The sequence below is a fragment of the Callorhinus ursinus genome, unplaced genomic scaffold (genome assembly GCF_003265705.2).
Source record: "Callorhinus ursinus isolate GAN/ISIS: 27379988/994484 unplaced genomic scaffold, GSC_fseal_2.0 scaffold14, whole genome shotgun sequence".
Taxonomy (NCBI): Eukaryota; Metazoa; Chordata; class Mammalia; order Carnivora; family Otariidae; genus Callorhinus; species Callorhinus ursinus.
This window is the reverse complement of record NW_027397076.1, coordinates 5,434,628-5,455,860: the sequence shown is the minus strand read 5'-3', so window position 1 is coordinate 5,455,860 and position 21,233 is coordinate 5,434,628. Positions and strand designations below refer to the sequence as shown.

At 39.8% G+C, this 21,233-nt stretch overlaps 1 protein-coding gene across 1 annotated transcript in view; it reads right to left on the bottom strand.

Moving 5' to 3' along the window:
- ALDH1L2 (aldehyde dehydrogenase 1 family member L2) overlaps positions 1-21,233 on the bottom strand; it is a 74,252-nt gene that overhangs the window by 28,413 nt on the left and 24,606 nt on the right. Inside the window, exons 4-15 of the mRNA XM_025882553.2 lie at positions 20,049-20,214; positions 18,118-18,219; positions 17,582-17,671; positions 16,638-16,772; positions 15,328-15,453; positions 14,658-14,749; positions 12,560-12,707; positions 6,146-6,265; positions 5,423-5,550; positions 3,488-3,638; positions 1,023-1,093; positions 832-937 (exon numbers count right to left, since the gene is read on the bottom strand). Coding sequence (XP_025738338.1) covers positions 832-937; positions 1,023-1,093; positions 3,488-3,638; positions 5,423-5,550; positions 6,146-6,265; positions 12,560-12,707; positions 14,658-14,749; positions 15,328-15,453; positions 16,638-16,772; positions 17,582-17,671; positions 18,118-18,219; positions 20,049-20,214 — 1,435 coding nt within the window. The remainder of the gene's footprint in view (positions 1-831; positions 938-1,022; positions 1,094-3,487; positions 3,639-5,422; positions 5,551-6,145; positions 6,266-12,559; positions 12,708-14,657; positions 14,750-15,327; positions 15,454-16,637; positions 16,773-17,581; positions 17,672-18,117; positions 18,220-20,048; positions 20,215-21,233) is intronic.

The window sequence follows — 21,233 nt, the reverse complement described above, 5'->3', positions numbered from 1 at the left end:
AATTTTTTAACATATAATTATTTTTTAAAATGAAAGTGTTCCTAACAGGTAAAACAAGATGTCTGTGGTCAGTATGACTAGGTAGCAATAACAAATGAAACTGTAATTCCTTAAGTTCTAAGAGGAGAAATAAATGAGAGGTGACAGGTAACATAAACTCTTCTAGAATAGAGACTAAGTTTGCTCCATGACGTATGCAAATCGGAATGTCTACTACTCTTCACTGTATACAGTCAATGCTCAGCCAGGTATTGAGTTGGCCACCATATGCTTTTTCCTGAAAAGCTACTGTAGCATTAAAAGATTTTTTTGAGAACTCAATCATTTGAATTATTTTTTATCATTAATTATTATTTCCTTGTTATCCACATGTACATATTCTTACACAGTTGCCACAATTATGTACCTTCTTTTGCATCCCTTTCCCCCATTTTCCCTGTCTTCACAATACTTTTAATAATTAAAATGTGAATGCCTATATAATTGTTTTTCTTTTGATGTCTCAGCATTGCTCTAAATAATTACCTAATTATTGGGCATTTGGCATTTCTCAAGAATTGAATTGGCTTGTAGAAATTCAGTGGATTTCACCAGCGTATCCTATGCTTGCTTCCCTTGTCACGGAAATTTAAACTGTGGGATATCTATGGGGTGCATGAGGGAGCTATTAAAAATGAAGATTTAATATGAACAGATGCCTATGATACCTTTCAACATGTCATAATATACAAGCCTGTTTGTGTTTAAAGATGTAATGTTTATAAATGTATGTCTCTGTTTTCAAGTGAAGAGGATAGAAGGAGATCCTGCCCCTGGCCCCCTGCATCTCACCTGCGCTGGCTTGAGCACTAGGGTATTGCCCGCCGCCAAGCACGCAGCGCTCTTCCATGCCAGCATCATCAGCGGGTAATTCCAGGGGATGATAATGGCGCAGACACTGCAGGAGTAGAAAGACACGATCCTTAGTTTTCTCCAACCAACACAACTCACACCAGTCACCCAAGGTGCTCTCCTTGTCTTACCCAAGTGGCTCCTTCTTGGTGAAGGTCAGATTGCGATTTGGACGGGCCTGGTTGATGGGAATGGTAGAACCCTAAATAGTAAAAAAAAAGTTGAATTAGTATTTTACTAATTCAAATGAGTAAATCTAATCTCAAGGAATCCATTTTCTGTCCACCTGTGCTAATTTTTCTGAGCTGGTATGAAAAGGCAGTGTTCAATTTATAAGAAATATATCCGCACTGAAAAAAGGAGTTGCTATTTCTTTCTGGAGGGAAGTAAGACACAGGAGAATAAACCTAATTATATCTATGTATGTATGTATGTATCTCTATATACTGAACAGTTCTTTTTTTTTTTTAAGATTTTATTTATTTGTTTGAGAGAGAGAGAGCATGAGGTGGGGGGAAGGGGCAGAAGGAGAGGGAGAAGCAGGCTCCCAGCCGAGCAGGAGGCCAGCTACGGTACTCCATCCCAGGGATCCCAAAATCATGATCTGAGCTGAAGGTAGATGCCCCACCAACTGAGCCACCCAGGTGCCCCTATATACTAAACATAGCTCTAGTTTAGTTACCTCCATTCCCAATTTCTTGACATAGCAGAAAATGTTAATTGCCTGCCCAGGATCCATTCTTCCCGTCTGTCCTTAGTAACAGAAACCCTATTATTAATAATGGCATCAGCCATGTGCCCAGATAAAGTTCTGTTCTCCAGTTTCCAGGGCAGACAGGGATGGTCAACAGAAGATGTAAGCATAAGGCATGCTCTTTTACCATAAACCCCCACCCTCTCTTCTGCCTTCTTCCGGCTCAGAATGTCCCTGACATGGCTGATAAGTGCAGTGGTTATCTTGAGACCATGGCACAGTCTTGAGGGCAGAGGTCACTGGTATAAGGATGGTCTGGTCGTGAGAGAGGAAACCTGCGTGTCATACTCTAGCCCTGACTACTTGCCTTGTGCTCCTTGAGAATGAGGTAAAAAAAAAACTTCCTACTTGGATTTCTGTTCCATGCAGCCAAACTTAATCCCAACTAATTCACAATAATAGTCTTTAACTGAAGCTATTCATTTGTTTGGTCACATACAAGAATATTGCTGTTACTAACTACAAGTGTCCGTCTCTTACCTGAAATCCTTGGGGCCAAGTGTGTTTTGGGATTAAGAATTATTTGGACTATAGTTACATAACATAACACATATACCTTATGTTATATTATCTATGACTCCCAGTAGGGTCTGGAGCAGCCCCTCATAATCAAACATATGATTATTGGAGTATTTATGTAGTGAAACATATGAATATTCCCTCTAAGCGACAGAAATACAAATTATAAATAGATTCACGTTGGTTCAGATCAGCTTTTGGCAACAGATGAGTTTGAACCTCTCAAAGCCATTAGTATTCGGGTTTTGGAGCTCTTTGGATTTCATAATTGAGGATAAAGGATGGACCTGAACCGCTACTACTAAATACTTACATATGGATGACTTTGTGGCTGAAGAATAATAAAACCTATGTTCACGTGCAAGCCCTCATCTGTTGCAAACTTGTCGCTAAGTCTCACTACACAGCTTGCAGGGTTTGTATTATTGTGACCATAGTATGAATGAGGAAAGGTTTAGAGGGATAAAGTAACTTTAACAACATTAGCTGGTAAGTGGCAAAGCTGACCCTTGGACCCAGGTCTCTCTGACTCTATATTAATAGTGGTAACAGCAACTCACCCAAATAAAATATTGTTTCCCAGTCTCCTTAGCAGACAGAGAAGGCCAATGGGAGATATAAGCACAAGGGAGGGTGGGATTGCTTTTTAAAGCTCTTTTGTCTTTCTCTCCCGGCCCCACTCCCTCCTTCTCGCTGCTGGGAGGGTGGCTGAGATGGCTGGTACTGCTGTGGTTATCATGAGTCTACGAGCAGCATGCATGCTTCTCTTTGTTATGAGCCTTACCTTTACCTTTTATGTCAAATGTAGTTGCCACTTATCATCACACATGTACTATTTACTTTCTTATAGTAAAAGGGGAAATGAAATATTTATTGTACCCATGCCTTAGAAAATTATTTTTCTTATACCCAACTGACTTAGACCATGTATGTTAGCTCTCTGGCTTCTGTAAGCATTTGAATTTTCAATCTCTCCATGACACCCTCTGTGTCTAGAAGACTATGACATGCCTTTAGAGACATTAAAGTATAAAAAATGCCATCAGACTTTAGTTCAGAAATTCTTGAGTTCAAATCCTAGGCTCTATGGTTTACTTACTAACAATGTGACCATATATACAAGTCTTTCACTGTCCTCAAGCCTCTGTTTTCCTTACCTGCAGTAAGGGATGACAGCTATCTACCTACCACAGACAATTTTTATAAGGATGAGATAAGAAAACCTAATAGATGGCTCTAAAACAGTGCCTTTATAAAGACTAAATGTTTGGCCCTCTTCCTGTTGGAATGATCTCCCTGGTGACAAATAACATTCGTGCTTACCTGAATTTTGTCACACCAGCCAGCAAAGTATCTGAATGTTTGCACAGACATTCCGATGTGAGTCTTCAGAGCTAGGGTGTAGACAGCACCTGAATCAAGGGCTTCAATAGTTGCCAACTCTTCTTGGTTCTCTTCCAGTAGGTCTGCAAGTCTGTATGGTCAGGGAAAGAAATTCATTCAACAAATATTGATGGAGCTCCTATTATGTATAGGGCACCATCCTAAGGGCTGAGAATTCAGAGGTGAACACACATGGATGAGGTCTTTGTCCTCATAGAGAATATGCTCCAGCAGGGAAGACAGTAAACAAATCATTTCAGAAACGATCTGTTTCAAGAGTTACAAAAAAGAAGTGTGGGAAGCCTGTACCATTTGCCTCATACATGCATAAGAAGTAGAACAGTGATTGAGCCACAGTAATCCGAGGAGATCAATGACAGAAAACAGTGGGAATGTGGCCAGTTCATGAAGATACAGGGAGATGTTAGAGAGTGCAACCTGTGAGAATCCATGAACACAAGGATTTCTGGTTGGTACAGGAATGTTTCCAGCACCAACTGAAAAGGACAAGATAGAAATACATGGGGTGAATTACAGACACCACAACAGATTGCTGTTAGGTGTCCAGATTCCGTGGCAAGATAAGTCAAGGATTGTCTAATGGCTCTGAAAGAGTCAAAATTCCTCTTTTGTGCTCCCCTCAACCATTGGTTTTCTTTCCATCCTTTAGTGGTTCTCTGAGTTGTTCCTTTTGCACTATTCTAAATTATAAATAGATTCATGTTGGTTCAGATCAGCTTTTGGCAACAAATGAGTTTGAACCACTCAAAGCAATTAGTATTCGGGTTTTGGAGCTCTTTGGATTTCATAATTGAGGATAAAGGATGGACCTGAACCACCACTACTAAATACTTACATATGGATGACTTTGTGGCTGAAGAATAATAAAACCTGTGTTCACGCGCAAGCCCTCATCTGTTGCAAACTTGTCGCTAAGCCTCACTACATAACTTGCAGGGTATTATTGTGACCATGGTATGAATGAGGAAAGTAAGGTTTAGAGAGATAAAATAACTTTAACAACAGTTAAAGGGGGAAAGCCCTCTCCCTCAATGTTTCTTCCAGATCCTACTCTAAGAGATATTTTGACCAAGGTCAGCTATTTGACTCTAGAAATTCAGTAGAAAAGAGAATTTATGCTTGAATCTAATTAGTCTTGGCATACTCGGTTACTGATTTATAATAACCTTTCCAGGCCTTAGTATTTTTCCTCCTGACTCCTACTCCCTACAGGTCAAGCGGATTTAAAATTCGTCTTTGAAAACAACAAAGTGCTACATACTCCCCATTTGCTGTTCTGTATCCATCCTCCACAGCACTCTGTGACCCGGGAGGATGACCTTTATGGACTCCATCACCTGGCTCCCATGCTCTGTCACTGGGCTTGACTAATGAGAAGCCAATGGGCAGCATCCCCCGGGAGAGAAAGTGATCAGGGATTCCATTCCCCAGCTCCTTCACAGATGGGCTGTGGTTCAGCAGCTGCTGTGTCCCTCCACCAAAAACCACTGGAGTGTGGTCTTCTACAGCTACACATCTTGCCAGATTCCAGCAATAGCCCCTTCCTCTGTCCCAGACCCTAGAGTACTAATAGCTTCCCCCTGTTGCTGCCCCCAACTGGGTACTTCATTACCCCTTGACCTTGCCCACATCTACATAAATGGTTCTTTATTGAAGTTTTTTGCCTACTAGAACCCTGACGGTTACAAACAATAATGCAAAAGCCAGGAACTCACATATATGGAATTTTATATGATGTAAATAACAGAAGGCGTATAATAGGTGCATACTAGAATATTTTGGGGAAGTTTTTAAAATCTTGGCAATGTTAGCCAATATCCCTAGATAGCAGATCTGTGTTTTTAAGAACCACACCTGTACATCAATCTTCCTCTTTCTCTTGCATTCATTCTTCCCCATTCACCTTTTTCAAAGGCATCTTTTGCTGCAGCTACTGCTTTATCAACATCCACCAAAGAAGCATAGGATACTTTGCATATTGTCTGTTTCAAGATAAACAAAAACAGGCTATAGGTCATTTACACAGAGATACAGAAATATGCTTCTTGAAATTAATATCATATTAATAGGAAAAATAGAGTATTACTTATAAAATCCAAAGAATTTATGATGGAACATCAGTACACTCAGTAGCATAGTAAAGAAAAATTTTAACATGGAAATCCTTAGCCTGAAATTTGGGACCTCTCATATCACCCTACACTATGGAAAGACATTTAGGAAGAATATATTCATTTTTTCTAGTGCTTAGGGAAGCTGAATTTCTTGCCACGAGCTTGCAAAGTCCAAAATTTCTTTTCTGCATATAGTTTTATTGAAGGTGTGCCTCTGATGTGTATAGGTATAGTTATCTGTCTAAATTCATCATAAATATTCATTCAATAAAATAGGTTATTATAGTTCACAGCCAGTACTAGAATTGAACAGTTGAAAGAAATACAAGGAGTGCATTTAGAGTAAGTGCTCAGAGGCAAAGTGATAGAATAAACTAACTTCTTAAGACTGTCAGTTTTACAACTGTGCATAAATTAAAAATTCACAACCAGTAGTCCCTGCACACACAAATAATTTACTCACAGATCCGTCTGTTGGGTTGATAGTTTCATAGGTCTTTCCATCGTCAGCATCTGTGAACTGTCCATTTATGAAACACTGATATGGCATTTTCACTGTCATTTCATTGACCTCCTTCGAAACCTAAGATAGAGAATTATATTAATAGGTTTAGTGGATTTCTCTGCTTATCCATTTGATGCCAAATAGCAATAAACAAGTTTACTCACTAATGCAGCGGGAGAAGTTTTATCTATAGGATTCTAGTTCCTACTCTCCAGAAGAGATGAGCATATGTAAGATGTGGGCCTCATGATGCTCAGATTGGCCACTGAGCCAAGGAGGCTAGCATCTCTGACGACCAAAGTACTCTAGGTTGGGCCATATAAATACCTCAGATTTTCTTCCTTAACACAAATGAGAGAACGCAAAAGACCCCCAGATAATGGAAACAGCACCATCTAGTGGCAACATCTATGGAGCGCAGCCCTTGCTTTCATTTGTATCCTTGAAATTGCCTTTGTGGATTAAGTTTCCTTTTACAATGTTGCTATTTTAAGTTTTCTTTCCTTAAGTTCCTTCCTCATTTTTCACTTTCTCTCTCTCTTACAAATGTGTTGCCTTAATTCTATTCTCTACTATTAAATAGCAAATGAATTTAGGTTAGTCCATTAACGACTATGAACTTCAGTTTTTTCAACAATGCAAAGGGGAGATGTGCCCAGGTGGCTCAGTGGGTTAAGTGACTGACCCTTGATTTTGGCTCAGGATATGATCTCAGGACTGTGAGATCAGGTCCGGTGGGCACCCCACTCAGCGGGGAGTCTGCCTGAGATTCTCTCCATCTTCCCCCCCCACCTGCACGTGTGTGCTCTCTCTCTAAAATAAATACATAAAATATTCTAAAAAATTAAAAGGGGATAATGCTACCTGCTTCATACAGTTAATAACTGTATACAGTTAATAACTCAGTATTCCTCAGGAGGAATAACTGAGAAAACATATGTGAAAGAGCATTATTAGAATAAAATTTCATCATGGCGTGAGGTATAAAAAGTAAATGTAATGATTTTTAAATAATTTCATGTAGAGAAATTGATAATGCTTAAAAAGGAAACAAAAAATATCAAGAGGGTATCTACTCTTATCCCACAGATAAGAAATATTTCTATGAAATATTTCTGTTGTGTTTATGTAGGATATAATGAAGGAATCTTCATCTGACTTGATGTGTCTAGTCTCTGCATATAGTTCACTTCTGTAAACTCATCATTCTAGAAATATGCTAAGTGTTTTACATGTATTATCTAATTTGAGTCTCCCAACTATCCTATGAGGTAGATATTATTATTGTCCCATCTAATATATGAGGAAACCAAGGCTTAGAGAAGTGAAGTAACTTGCCACAGGTAACACAGCTGGTAAGCAATGCTATGTGGATTCAACCTTAGGTGGGTCTGACACCAAAATTTGTGTTCTTAACCAGAGGATGCTAAACTGCTTCCCAAATTTACCTAAATTTTATTGAAAACACATGGATGAGGAGCATTTCTGGGATAGCAGACTAGGTCATAAAAGCCACAAGAACATTAGAAAATACTGTCAAAATCATTTTTCTCATGACGCTGGAAATTAACCAAAAGCTTGAAAGAATCCATTTATTCAAGAAAAATAGCTGAATCTCTGTAAGCACAGTAAGTTCTGTGGTATATTAATTGCCCTACTCTTTCCTATTTCTCTCTTGACAGCTCTGCAGTAACTTGAAAACCAACATCCTTACAACCATGGTGGCTGTGAAAGCCAGCAGTCTATTAGTCACCAGAGGGGGACAAATGGTCCCCAGAAGTTCCCAAGAGGCCTTATCTGCACAGAGCTTCCCAATGTCAAGCTCTATACTCCATGTTTGCCTTTATTTGACCTGACTCAGAGCTTGCTCGGCACAAACTACCTTAGTCCTTCAGTAAAGGCTAAGAGACTTATCAGTTCAAGAAATTTAAGGAAATCGATGTCTGATCATCAGCTGATGACTAAGTTAGCTGAGTGGAGACTTCAGTGGTGGCAAACAACAAAGAATACAGGCTTTACAGGATTAGTCCAAGAAAGTCACTAAATAAAGAAAAAAGCAACAACAAACAGCAACAGTAATCCCTGTGAAAGGAGGGGTCTTATTTCCAGAGTTGCCACATTCTGTTATTTAAAATGGCTGGTTTTCAACAAAAGATTGCAAGATACACGAAAAAACATGAAAGAATAAAGAGTGGTCAATACACAGGACAAATAACAGTCAATAGAAACCATCCTGGAAAAGACCTAGACACTGGATTTATCAGAGAAAGATTTTAAATAAGCTTTTATAAATATGTTCAAATAACTAAAGGAAGCTATGTGTAAAACATTAAAGGAATGTAAAAGAACAGTGTCTCACCAAATAGAGAATATCAATAAAGAGGTAAGAATTCTAAAAAAGAACCAAAGAGAAATTCTGGAGCTGAAAAGTACAATAACTGAAATTTTAAAAATTCACTACAGGGGCTCATCAGTAGATTCAAGCAAGCAGAACAAAGAACTAGCAAATTAGACAATAGGTCAATAGTGATGATCCAGTCTGAAAACAGGAAGACAAAAGAAGGCCTGTGGGACACCACTGAATGTACCAACACATGCGTAATGGGAGTTCCAGAAGGAGAGGAGAGGGGGGAAAGAGGCAAGAAGAACATTTGAAGAAATAACAAATGAAAATGTCCCAACTTTGATGAAGAACATTAAAACATACATCCAAGAAGTTCAACAAACTCCAGGTAGGATAAACTCAAAGAGATCCATTTTAGAAACATCATCATGAAATGGTCAAAAGCCAAAGATAATGAGGGAATCTTGAAAGCAGCAAGAGAGAAGCAACCCATCACATAAAATGGATCCTTAATAAAATTAACAGATGACTAATGCTCAGAAACCATGGAGGCCAGAAGGCAATACGATGACATATTCAATGTGCTGAAAGAAAAAGACTGCCAACCAACAATTCCATATACAGCAAAAACACCCTTCAGAAACAAAGGAGAAATGAAGTCATTCCCAAATGAACAAAGACTGAGAGAAGCTAGCATACTGCCCTTCAAAAAGTGCTAAAAGGTATCCTTCAGGTTGAAATGAAAGGACCCTCCCTACATAGTACTTGAATCTACATGAAGAAATAAAGCACACTGATAAAAAGTAAATATAAAAAGTCAGTGTACATGCATTTTTGTCTTTAACTCTTCTCCTATCTGATTTAAAAGACAAATGCATAAAGCAATGATTATAAAACTATGTCGGTGGGCTTACAATATATAAAGATGTAATTTGTACAACAATAATATCGTAAATGTGAGGATAGGGAGCAGAACTAAATTACAACAAAGTTTTTCTTTACTATTATTATTAGGTTGACCTTAATCAGAACTGGAACGTTTTAAATAAAAATGTTCCTTATAATCCTCAAGGCAATCACTAAGAAACTAACTAAAAATATATAGTAAAAGAAACAATAAGGGATTAAAATGGCATACTAGACTATTTTTAATACAAACAAAATGCAGGAAAGGAAAAATAGAGGAGCAAAAAGGGCAAGACAAGACATACACAGACATACCTCGGAGACATTGCAGGTTCAGTTCCAGACTATTGCAATAAAGAGGATATTGCAACAAAGCCAGTCAAATGAATTTATTGGTTTCCCAGTGCATATAAAAGCCATATTTACCCTACACTGTAGTTTATTAAGTACGCAATAGCATTATGTGTAAAAATCAATGTCTATGCTTTAATTAAAAATACTTTAGCAATAGGGGCACCTGGGTGGTTCAGTCGGTTAAGCATCTGCCTCTGGCTCAGGGTTCCTTTTTCCTTGAGTTTCCTTGAGTTCCCAGGGTCCTGGGGTCGAGCTGCACATGGGGCTCCCCGCTCAGCAGGAAGCCTGCTTCTCCCTCTCCCTCTGTTGCTCCCCCTGCTTGGGCTCTCTCACTCTATCTCTCAAATAAATAAATAAATAAATAAATAAATAAATAAATAAATAAAATGTTTAAAAAATTATCAACTATACTTCAATTAAAAAATAAATACTTTATTGCAAAAACATTGGTAACCACCATCTGAGCTTTCAGTGGGTCATAGTCACTGATCACAGATTAACACTGATCGCAGACTATAACAAATATAATAGCAATGAAAAAGTTTGAAATATTGTGGGAATTACCAGAACGTGATACAGAGACATGGCATGAGCAAATGCTGTTGGAAAGATGGTACCAATAGATTTACTCAATGCAGGGTTGCCACAAATGTTTAATTTGTGAAAAAGGTACTATCTGTGAAGCACAGTAAAGCAAAAAGGAATAAAGCAAGGTACGCCTGTGGTAGCACAGTGGAAAAGAATAGATAAATTCAACTTATGCAAATAAAAAACTTGGTGTATCAAAGGACACTGTCAGGGGGAGCCTGGATGGTTCAGTCATTAAGCGCCTGCCTTCGGCTCAGGTCATGATCGCAGGGTCCTGGGATGGAGCCCCACATCAGGCTCAGGGGGAAGCCTGCTTCTCCCTCTCCCACTCCCCCTGCTTGTGTTCCCTCTCTCCCTGTCACTCTCTCTGTCAAATAAATAAATAAAATCTTAAAAAAAAAATAAAGATACTAGAGATAGGGAACCCTTGAAACATTACCATGTTTGTGGAGAGAAACTCCCAATAGGGGCCAATGAACAAGATGCTCTAAAAGAAATATAAACATCATACTGAACTTCTTTCAATTCCTCAAAATCCCCTCCCCACCTTTTTTGTTAAAGTAGCTAGGACTAACCTCTACCTGGAATACTCTCTCCTTCTTTTCCCATCCCCCCTCCTAAATTTTCTATTAGCATGGCTAGTGATCCTTTAGATTGCAGCTACAATCACTTCCTCTTTGGGGCACCTGGGTGGCTCCGTCATTAAGCGTCTGCCTTCAGCTCAGGTCATGATCCCAGGGTCCTGGGATCGAGCCCCGCATCCGGCTCCCAGCTCCGCGGGAAGCCTGCTTCTTCCTCTCCCACTCCCCCTGCTTGTGTTCCCTCTCTCGCTGTCCCTCTGTCAAATAAATAAATAAAATCTTAAAAGAAAAAGGACACTGTCAAAAAAGTGACAAAAAGTCCACAGAACGGGAGAAAATATTTACAAATCATATATCTGATTAAGCTTTAGTATCCAAAATATACAAAAGCCCCTTACAACTCAACATTAAAAAGACACATATTCCAAGAAAATGAGTAAAGGATTTGGATGCACGTTTTCCCAAAGAAGATATACAAATGACCGATAAACACATGAAAAGGGGCTCGTCATTAGTCATCAGGGAAATGTAAGTCAAAGCTACAATGAGGTACCATTTCACACTGACTGCTAAAATAGGAAAGACAGACAAGAGGCAAATGTTGGTGAGGACCTGGATAAATTGGAACCTTTCTACATTGCTACAGGGATAGCGAAATGGTGTAGCCACTTTGGCAAACAGCTTGGTAGCTCCCCCAAAAGTTAAAGAGTTACCATATGACTCATCAGTTGCACTCCTAGGTATATACCCCAGAGCACTGAAAACATGTGTTCACACAAAAACTTACACATGAATTTTCATAGCAGCATTATTTATAATAGCCAAAGAGTGAAAACAATCCAAATGTCCATTCACTGAGAGATGGATAAACAAAATGTGGTATGTCCATACCACAGAATACTATCCGGCCAAAAAAACGAGTGAAGTACACAACACACATGACAACGTGGATGAACTTGACCACATGGTGCTCAGTGAAAGAAGTCAGGTACAAAAGGCCACAAATTGTGTGATTCCATATATAGGAAATATCTACAATACACAAATCCGCAGAGACAAAAAGAGATTAGGGGTTGCTGGGGGCCGGGGGCGGGGGGCAGAACAGAGAATGACTGTCAGTGGATTCAGGGTTCCTTTATGGGGTGATAAAAATGTTCCATAATCAGAAAGAGGTAATGGTTGCCCAGCTCTCTGAATATACTTAAAACCACTGAACTGTACATTTTAAAAGGGTGAATTTTGGGGTGCCTGGGTGGCTCTGTTGGCCTACTCTTGATTTCAGTTCAGGTCATGATCTCAGGGTCCTGGGATTGAGCCCCATGTCAGGCTCCACACTCCGCAGGGAGTCTGCTTGAGATTCTCTCCCTCCCTCTCCTTGTGCCCCTCCCCCTGCTCGCTCATGCTCTCTTTCTCTAAAATAAATAAATAAATATTAAAAAAAATAAAAGGATGAATTTTATGGTGTCTGAATTTTATCTCAATAAAATAGCTATCTCAAAAAGGTCATAAATATAAAAACAAATGAACAAAAGGCATAGCATTCCCTTATAGCTTATGAGTCTTAATGATGTAGATTTCAGGCAGCACGGAGAAGCTTACATAATCCACGACTAGCTCTGCTTCTTGATCTTTTCCTCTCAGTTTCCTCACAATTCTTTGGATGAAGTCTTCAAACTTGGTGGCCATGTAGACATCTTCATTCTGTAGCTGAAGCCCACCACACTTCTGTCTGATCTCTTCAACCAGCCTTAAAATAAGAAGTAACTCACATTACTTACATTTTTAAAAGGGTTTAGGGGAACCATATTGTTACATTTGTCAAGTTGCTTTGAGATAAGACATGTCACATGCCTATTTATAGCCTATGAGATCTTCCATGAAATACTTGGAGAAACTGGATAAGACTGGGAGAACAAAATTAAAAAGCTGTTTGAAGGACAGTAGATATTCTTTTGTTTTTAACTTTGTATATGGCTAAAAGTAAAAGAAACCAAGGCAAAAACATTTTACCTACTTGCCAGCAAGATAATAAGGGGCACATAAAATCAGTTCCTTCCGTTTCAAAGGTAAGCAAGGAATGAGAAATAAAGTCCCTAACTGTAAAGATTATGAAACAAAAGTCATATTGTATAATATTGTCTCTAGATCATGTATAAGAATGAAACAAACATGTGCTTGTATTACATGGTTAGTGTAGCTACTAAGTAGAATCATGCACTAGGTCAAGATAAGTTTTGAGGGCGCCTGGGTGGCTCAGTTGGTTAAGCGACTGCCTTCGGCTCAGGTCATGATCCTGGAGTCCCCCGATCAAGTCCCGCGGTGGGCTCCCTGCTTGGGGGTCTGCTTCTGCCTCTGACTCTTCCCCCTCTCGTGTTCTTTCTCTCATTCTCTCTGTCTCAGATAAATAAATAAAATCTTAAAAAAAAAAAGATAATTTTTTAAGTCTCTTCCGATGCTTTGATTTTTTGCTGTTAATTTTTCAAATTATTTGCTGTTATCTGGAATAGCACTGGTGTGACAGACGCAGGACAGAAAGACCACCATGGTTGCTGTTCAGTCATTTCTTCTCCAAGAGAGATGAGGTGCTTTGGCAGTTCAAGATAACAGTACCAAGTGATTATAGTAATTCAGATACTCAAGCAGAAAATGGGCAATTCTTGAGGAGTATCTTGCTAGTGAAAAAATAACATTAACAGTATAGTATTGAAATCTTTAGTTGAGCAAATTAGAAGTTTCGGGGAACTCGTGAATCATAGCTGAGAAATTTGTAATTTGAGGAACCAAAACTCTTGACTTTGATAATGCTATTTGCTCTGGAGATGATTATTTGGATTACTGGAATGAAAGTTCCATGAATGAAGGAACTTTGTCCTGTTCATGACTGTATTCCCAGTGCCAAAACTGTTCCTGATATGTAGTACATATGCAATGAATTTTGTGAAATAAATGAGTGAATAAGCAAATAAACAGAATGATTATCAAGAACACTCACTTTTTTTGACATGAGGAGCAGCATTCTTTAACTTATTTAATTAGTGAATGGCCGTAGTGTGGCCCTCAACAAAAAATTATCTCTGCAAGACTCTCTGCTATTAGTATCCTCACAGAACTTTTATTTTATTTATTTTGCCATAAAAGAGAGACCTCTAGGACTCTAGCTCTCTCAACTTGCCATAAACCTCTACAGAGAAATTCTGACTATAGGGTAATTATTCTTCCTCTTGCAAGTATCCTGATAGTCCTTATTCTAGATATATCTTACTGGCTAATTTAGAGGGATAGGAAAAAACAGATGTTGGGGGAAGTATAATCAATGTCGGGTGTCCTTCTGAATCAGACTATGTAGGTAATTCCTGATAAATGTTCTCATCCAGAACTTCCCATTCCAATGCCATACTGGAGGAAAATCAGCTAAGAAATGTGAGGACAAATTTTAAAAAGAAACAAACAATTACAAGCATTGGTTTTCTAGGTATATATGAGATATGAAAACAACTCCTGGCTAGCAACAAAGAGGAAGGAACAAATATATGTGTTTGACCATGGAAACAAACAATCCAAAAAAGATGAAGAAAAGAGAAACAATAGTGGGTATGGTAAAGTGATAACATCCAGAACAAAGGACTGGATTTGGTTTTCAAAGTCAAAGTCAAAATCTTGAGAGGAGGGGTGTGAGTCAATAGGGTGACTGTTTTACCTGACAACATCCATTGAGCTGGCTCCAGATTTAAAGAAGTCTGTTGAGTCTTCAATAACAGGGACATTGCTTAAAATTCCAGCCCAGATGACCTATACAGCAAGGGTAATTTTTATGAAGGACGTGCCATGAAGAACACAGTGGCAGAAACTGGCCAGCTCCTCAACCAAAACTACTTTTTTTCATCTCGGATACCTTGCTTGACTACATTTTTCAGCATCTCTTCCAGTTAGATGCAGCCATATGACCGACTTCTAGCCAATGAATACGAGCGGAAGTGAACTTGACTCCTAGCCTTGACCCCTTGACCCACCCACAAACCTCCTTCACACAATTCTCTGTGTTCTTTTGCCCTTCTTGGCTGTCTGAAATGTAGATGACCCCTACGGTGACCTTGAAAAAGCAGAGCTTGGGTCCCCGAATGACTCCACCCTTAATCCTTACATTCCAGCTTTACCCCTCACCCCCATGCTGACCTAGAACTGCCTTGCATAATTTTGTGAGTGAGAAATAAATTTGCATACAAATTTTGGAGTTCATTTCCTACTGCAGCTAATACAAAAAAAGAGGCAAGAAAGTGCTATGCTCACTACTCTGAAGACTGATGGTCCAGTTACAAAATGGCTTCAGTTTCAAGATAAGAGTAACATTAAGGACATCACATGTTCACCTTGATGGTCCCTGCCACCTTCACCTCTTCGGCTGTAAGTTCTACCACCGACGTCTCCCCGGCTGAAAAGTACTGAGAAGCAGGGATCATTCTTCCATCTTCAAACTGCAGATTTCTCACCATCAGCTACAAAATAGGAACAAAACAAGCAGAAGAATGGAAGATCAGGACAATTCAAAAGTGAGGTCGGTGTCATATATTATAGGAATCCAGGGATCGGCGTATTCGGCAAATACAGAAGTACGGAGTAAAAGCACTCACCATTATGTATGTATGAATGTGGTATTTTATACATACATATGTATGTATGAAATGGTATTTTACTAATGGCAGCAGAAAGGAGAAAGTGAAGTCTAGGGGTAGATACACCTCGAAATGGATAGTAAGCTACTGAAAAATGGACACTTGGATGTATATATTTAGACTAAGGCTTATTATAACTCCTCTTCCTCCTCCCACTACTACAACGATCCGTTCTCCCCCTCCTCTTGCTGCCATCCTCTGAACACTTACTCTGCAGCAGGCACGGTGCTAGGTACGTATGTATGTATGCATGTATATGTCTTATTTAATCTCATAAGTCCTGGTGGAAGCAGGTGCCATTATTATCCCCATTTTACTGATATGGAAATGGAGGCTCAATGAGGTTAGGTAATTTGCCCAACGCCACACAGCTAGTAAGTCACAGAGCTGGGGTTACAACCCAGACCTAGCTGGACCCTGAAGCCTACAATTTTAATTATTGATCTACTCTGCATGCTACCAGAATATATGTGCAAGCTGCAAATTCCCCTTTGCTTTCTTCAGAGTCCCCTGAAGCCAAGAGCCCCTGCTCCCAAGCACGGGCAGTGTGCGTGGGTGTGTGGGCGGCAAGGCAAGGAGCATCTGAAGAGTCCCACATCCATCGTATTTATCCTGCCAGACTCCGGCAGTGGGAAGGCAGACCTATGAGACTACGCTCTGTTTTATAGACGGAGAAATGAAGACTCAGAGGGGAGAAGCAGCCTCCCCAAGACCGGTAAGTGGCAGAGGAATGGTTTGCATCCGGTTTCCTGATTAAATTCCAAGCTCTTTCTACTGTATCACAAAGCAGACTGTGCAAGTCCCTGAGGCGCATCCCAGGGAGACTTGTTCTCATCCAGGCACCCAGAGACAGCTCATCCCCAGAGAGAAACAGGGCACAGATATCTCGAGCCTCCCATATGCCACTGAAAAGCCAGATTACCTCATGAAAGATATTCCCTTAGCAGCTGGGGTTATAGAAGGAAACCAAAAACGTCACTTTGTAGGTGACCATATTGAACACTCACTGCTTTTCCATCATTACCAAAAAGAACAAGTCCATTTTTGGTAACAAGACCAGGCTTCTTGGCACCTTTAATTTCCAGTGGCTCTCCAGGAGGCACAGACTTTTTCAGTAATGATGAGCCGTAGAACGTGACCATCTAAGAAAGAGATCAAAACCAGATTGTGATGGGAGGGAGTTACAAGTGCAAACAGGGGTGTGTGCAAGCAGCACTCCCTGCAAGCAAGCTCAAGTTGGTGTTATCACTTATGATAAAATTGGAATACCCCAATGTAGGAGATGGTATCAAGCATCTGTAGAAATGACACAAAGCAAGAGATAATCTATGAATGTACAACTGAAGAGATTCAAGAATGTCTCACATCCAGATGACATTTATCACTTATTCACACTGATACAAAGGTGAATGAGACAAAAAGTTCTCGCAGATGTCGCAACCTGAAGTGAGGGTTTTCAAAGGGGAGTGGAGGTGGTGGTCGGGGGGTGGTCAGTGAGGGCAGATGCGGGGAGCAACTAGACTATTACAGTCCAGTGTGATTACTGATGGGAAATACAGCTTTGTGGGTCAGTTAAGGGAAATAGCACTGGATTCAGACTAACCAAGAGAATGTGATGTTAACTGATTTGTGATTATAATTCTATGACTATTAGCTAGTACTTATTGAGCACTATAACAGTTAACATTTATTGAATGCTTATGCCAGAGACTAAGTACTTCAATGAATTATCATGTATTGACTCATTTAATTTTCACAGTGATCTATAACCAATAAAAGAGGCACTATTATTACCCCCATTTACAATAAGGAAACCAAAGCACCCAATGGGTAAGTAACCTGCCTCAGGTTACCCAGCAGAAGTGGATTTATGTGTAATATCTTTTACAAAGGTCACACACACACACACACACACACACACACACACACACACACGGTCCCTAGAACATACCTGTCCATTTATCTCTGTCCAAGCTCCGGGGACTTTATCATGACCTCGGATCCAGTTATGTAAAACTTCGGCCGACTGATCCCAAGGAATCTAGGAAAACACAAAGCACAGGTTGAACCTCCTAATGCTACAAGTGTCAAAGGTAACAGAAACATTTCTCTCCATCAGTGGCAGAAGCAGGGTTGGGGCAAAATAGAACAAGATGGCTTGGAGATCTACCTTTTGGCCAGGAAATGGTACATTGGGAACTACTTAAAAGTAAAGGGCCAAGAACATTAAGGTGTGTGTGTGTGTTTTGTTTTTTTTTAGATTTTATTTATTTATTTATTTGACACAGAGAGAGCGAGAGACAGAGAGCAAGCACAAGCAGGGGGAACAGCAGGCGGGGGAGAAGCAGTCTTCCCGCTGAGCATGGAGCCTGATGTGGGGGCTCGATCCCAGAACCATGGGATCATGACCTGATCTGAAGGCAGATGCTTAACCAACTGAGCCACCCAGGACCCCATTAAGGTGTGTTATTGAGTTGATATAAATACCTCAGCATTTTCCTTTTTCTGGATACCTTCATATGTTGCCCCTTCTTCTGGCTGGGGAATCCGAGGAGCTTTACCATCAGCTATGAGTTGGACAGCTTCCACCTAAAGTCAAAAACATGATCTGTATTACAGCCCAATGATCAATAATGGCATTGTCTGTTTAACTGAAGTTTCTGCTAAACAGAATTGCTATATATAAATCTGTCCAGCAGTGCCTGGCTGGCTCAGGTGGAAGAGCATATGACTCTTGATCTCAGGGTTGTGAGTTCAAGCCCTACATTGGGTGTAGAGATTACTTAAATAAGTAAAACTTTAATAAATAAGTAAATAAAAGAATCTGTCCAGAGAGTCAGACTATGACGATAACTATGACTAAGTCAGACTATGTCCCAGGCAATGTGGTAGCTGCTTTATGTAAAATATCCTTTGTAGAAATGACACCAATCCTGCCAGGTGGATATTATTATTCCAGCTTTACAGATGAGGAAACTGATTCTTAGAAAAGTGAAGCAACTGGCTCAAGATAACAGGGGTAGCTAGTGGGTGTCAGAAGCAAGATCTGCAACCAAGTCTACCTACTGCCAATATCGAGCTGGTACTCTTAAACATGACTCCCTTGTTGAAACAAATTTCAACCTCCCCTTGGTGACGTAGTGGGAATTTCAGTAACAGAATTGTAAGATAAGTCCACTCATCATGATGATTCTAGAAAGTGATGTATTGTTATATTTAAGTAATTCGACTTGCTTTCTAGCTCAGGACACCTGGAATTATGAAACAGTTAAAATCTACGCATGAGTTTAATTGCGTTTGGGATGTGTCCTGAATTCTCTTCTGTGCCAGATTCATGTTTGCCTTGAGTTGAGAGCCTCTGTCCTTCACAGGGAGGCCTATGTGAGCTTGAGTTCTTGGATGACTCAGTATGCATGGCTGCTGAACAACCTCTCCAAGAGCATGTGGAGGGGCAACCTAAGAATAGGGCCAGTTCATAGTTCATTAATTTACCCACTTCTGGCTGTGATATCATCAGGTGCATGATCTGGGATTGAGCAAATGCTACTGAACACACATAATACTATTTTGATTGTAATGACCATTTTTGAGCACCTACCATGTGCCGAGTGCTTTACACAAAGGCTACTTAATTTCTCAGCAGCCTTTATAAGTCAGGTAGTATCCACATTCTACAGATAAGGAAACCGAGGCTAAAGAGGCCCAGTGACTTGCCTATTGTCATAGAACAGATAAGCGGTAGAATGAGAACTCTGATGTCTTTCTGACACCAAAGCCCTACTGTCATAATCATTAAATGATGCAAACAAAGCTCTGCTCTCCTCCCTCCAAAATCAATAGCTGCTGCTTTATACCATCTTAGTGTCCATCTCTGTGTGGCTACTTCTACCATATCCAATTCAAAAAACATTAAATGACACTGAAATTATCTTTCAATATTTTTACGGGCTGATATATTTTTACTTTGTGGTGTACATGCTTTGAGCTTTTTACCCAGAGCACATATGAATAAATAAAGCAATGCCAAATTTCACCCTGTTACCACAGACGGAGTTCAAATACTTTTGAAGTCCAACTTCCATAGCCAAATTTCTTAAGAGTCTGTACACTTCTTTACGATTGGTCGTTATAAACAGGGTTGGCGATTCAAGTATTTGGCAAAATAAATGAAGCAGTTTCATTGCTACCTCATCTACTCGATCACTGTTCTCAGAAGAACAAGTTTCATAGACTAAGGAATTTTAATGTTCAGATTTCCACTCTAAATATACCATCCTATTGGCAAATACAAAGTCTAATTTTGTTTTCAACTTTATACTTTTTAAAAAATTAATATGGGAAAATTCTCAATAAAAGAAAAATATTTCTAAAATGCTAAAGCTTTATTAAATTCTTCCTGATGGTGTAAACATACTAACCATGGCCTTGATTCCTTCAGGAAAGAGAAACCGATTATAAAGTGCATCCACTGTATCATTGGGTTCGACATCACATGACCTCTGAAGAAGGATGGGTCCTGTGTCTAAACCATCATCAGCCCAGAAAACAGAAAACCCAGCTTTCTTATCTCCCATAATTAGAGTCCTGTGAAAAGAAGAACTTCAACTTACAATGTTGGTTTAATGTACACAAAGTCATGAATTAGTGATATTAAAGTGCAACATAGTGGGGCACCTGGGTGTCTCAGTCAGTTAAGCTGCCAACTCTTGGTTTTGGCTCAGGTCATGATCTCAGAGTCGTGAGATCAAGCCCCATGTTGGGCTCACTGAGTGTGGAGCCTGCTTGAGATTCTCTCTCACCTTCTCCCTTTGCCCCTCCCCGTTCTCCACCTTCCACTGCCCCCCGGCTCGCATGTGTGAGTTCTCTCTCTCTCTCTCTCTCTCTTAAAATAAATAAATAAATAAATAAATAAATAAATAAATAAATAAATAAATAAAGTGCAAGGTAGTTACAGTGGAAAGTAGACAGTGAGGGAACTACTGTGAGAAATTAACAGTACAGCCAGGAGATGTCAGCATTCATAAAAAGCACTACTTAATAGTACCACGATTTTATACATTCCCATATCTATAGTCTTTCTTGTTAATACACATTAATGACTTCTAGTCCATTCAAAAGGGCACTAGAGTCCGTCATTACTACCACTCATTAACTGCCAGTTGTCAGCTTTCTACTGTGGCATCAAGCAATTTTGCCCACCTGGGTCCAATTCCTATATTGTACCTGACCCTATATTAGACAGAATAAGATAATGGAAAATAAGACAGAGGGTACTCAGTAGATGAGAACGTATTAGTTCTCATAACTATTTATTTAGGTTATGTAATTTCGGTATAAGTCAGAGCTAGAATTAGCTCTAGATTGTCTAGGTAAATTATAGTAAAAGATGGTTGATTAATTCAACTCTTTGCATTTTATGTTCTATAAAGCTTTGCCTAGGGGTGCCTGGGTGGCTCAGTCGGTTGAGCTTCCGACTCTTGGTTTTGGCTCTGGTCATGATCTCAGGGTTGTGAGATCAAGCCCCCAGTAGGGTTCAGCACTCAGCCAGGAGTCTGCCTGAGATCTGAGATCCTCTCCCTCCCCTTCTGTCCCCCTCTGCGCCC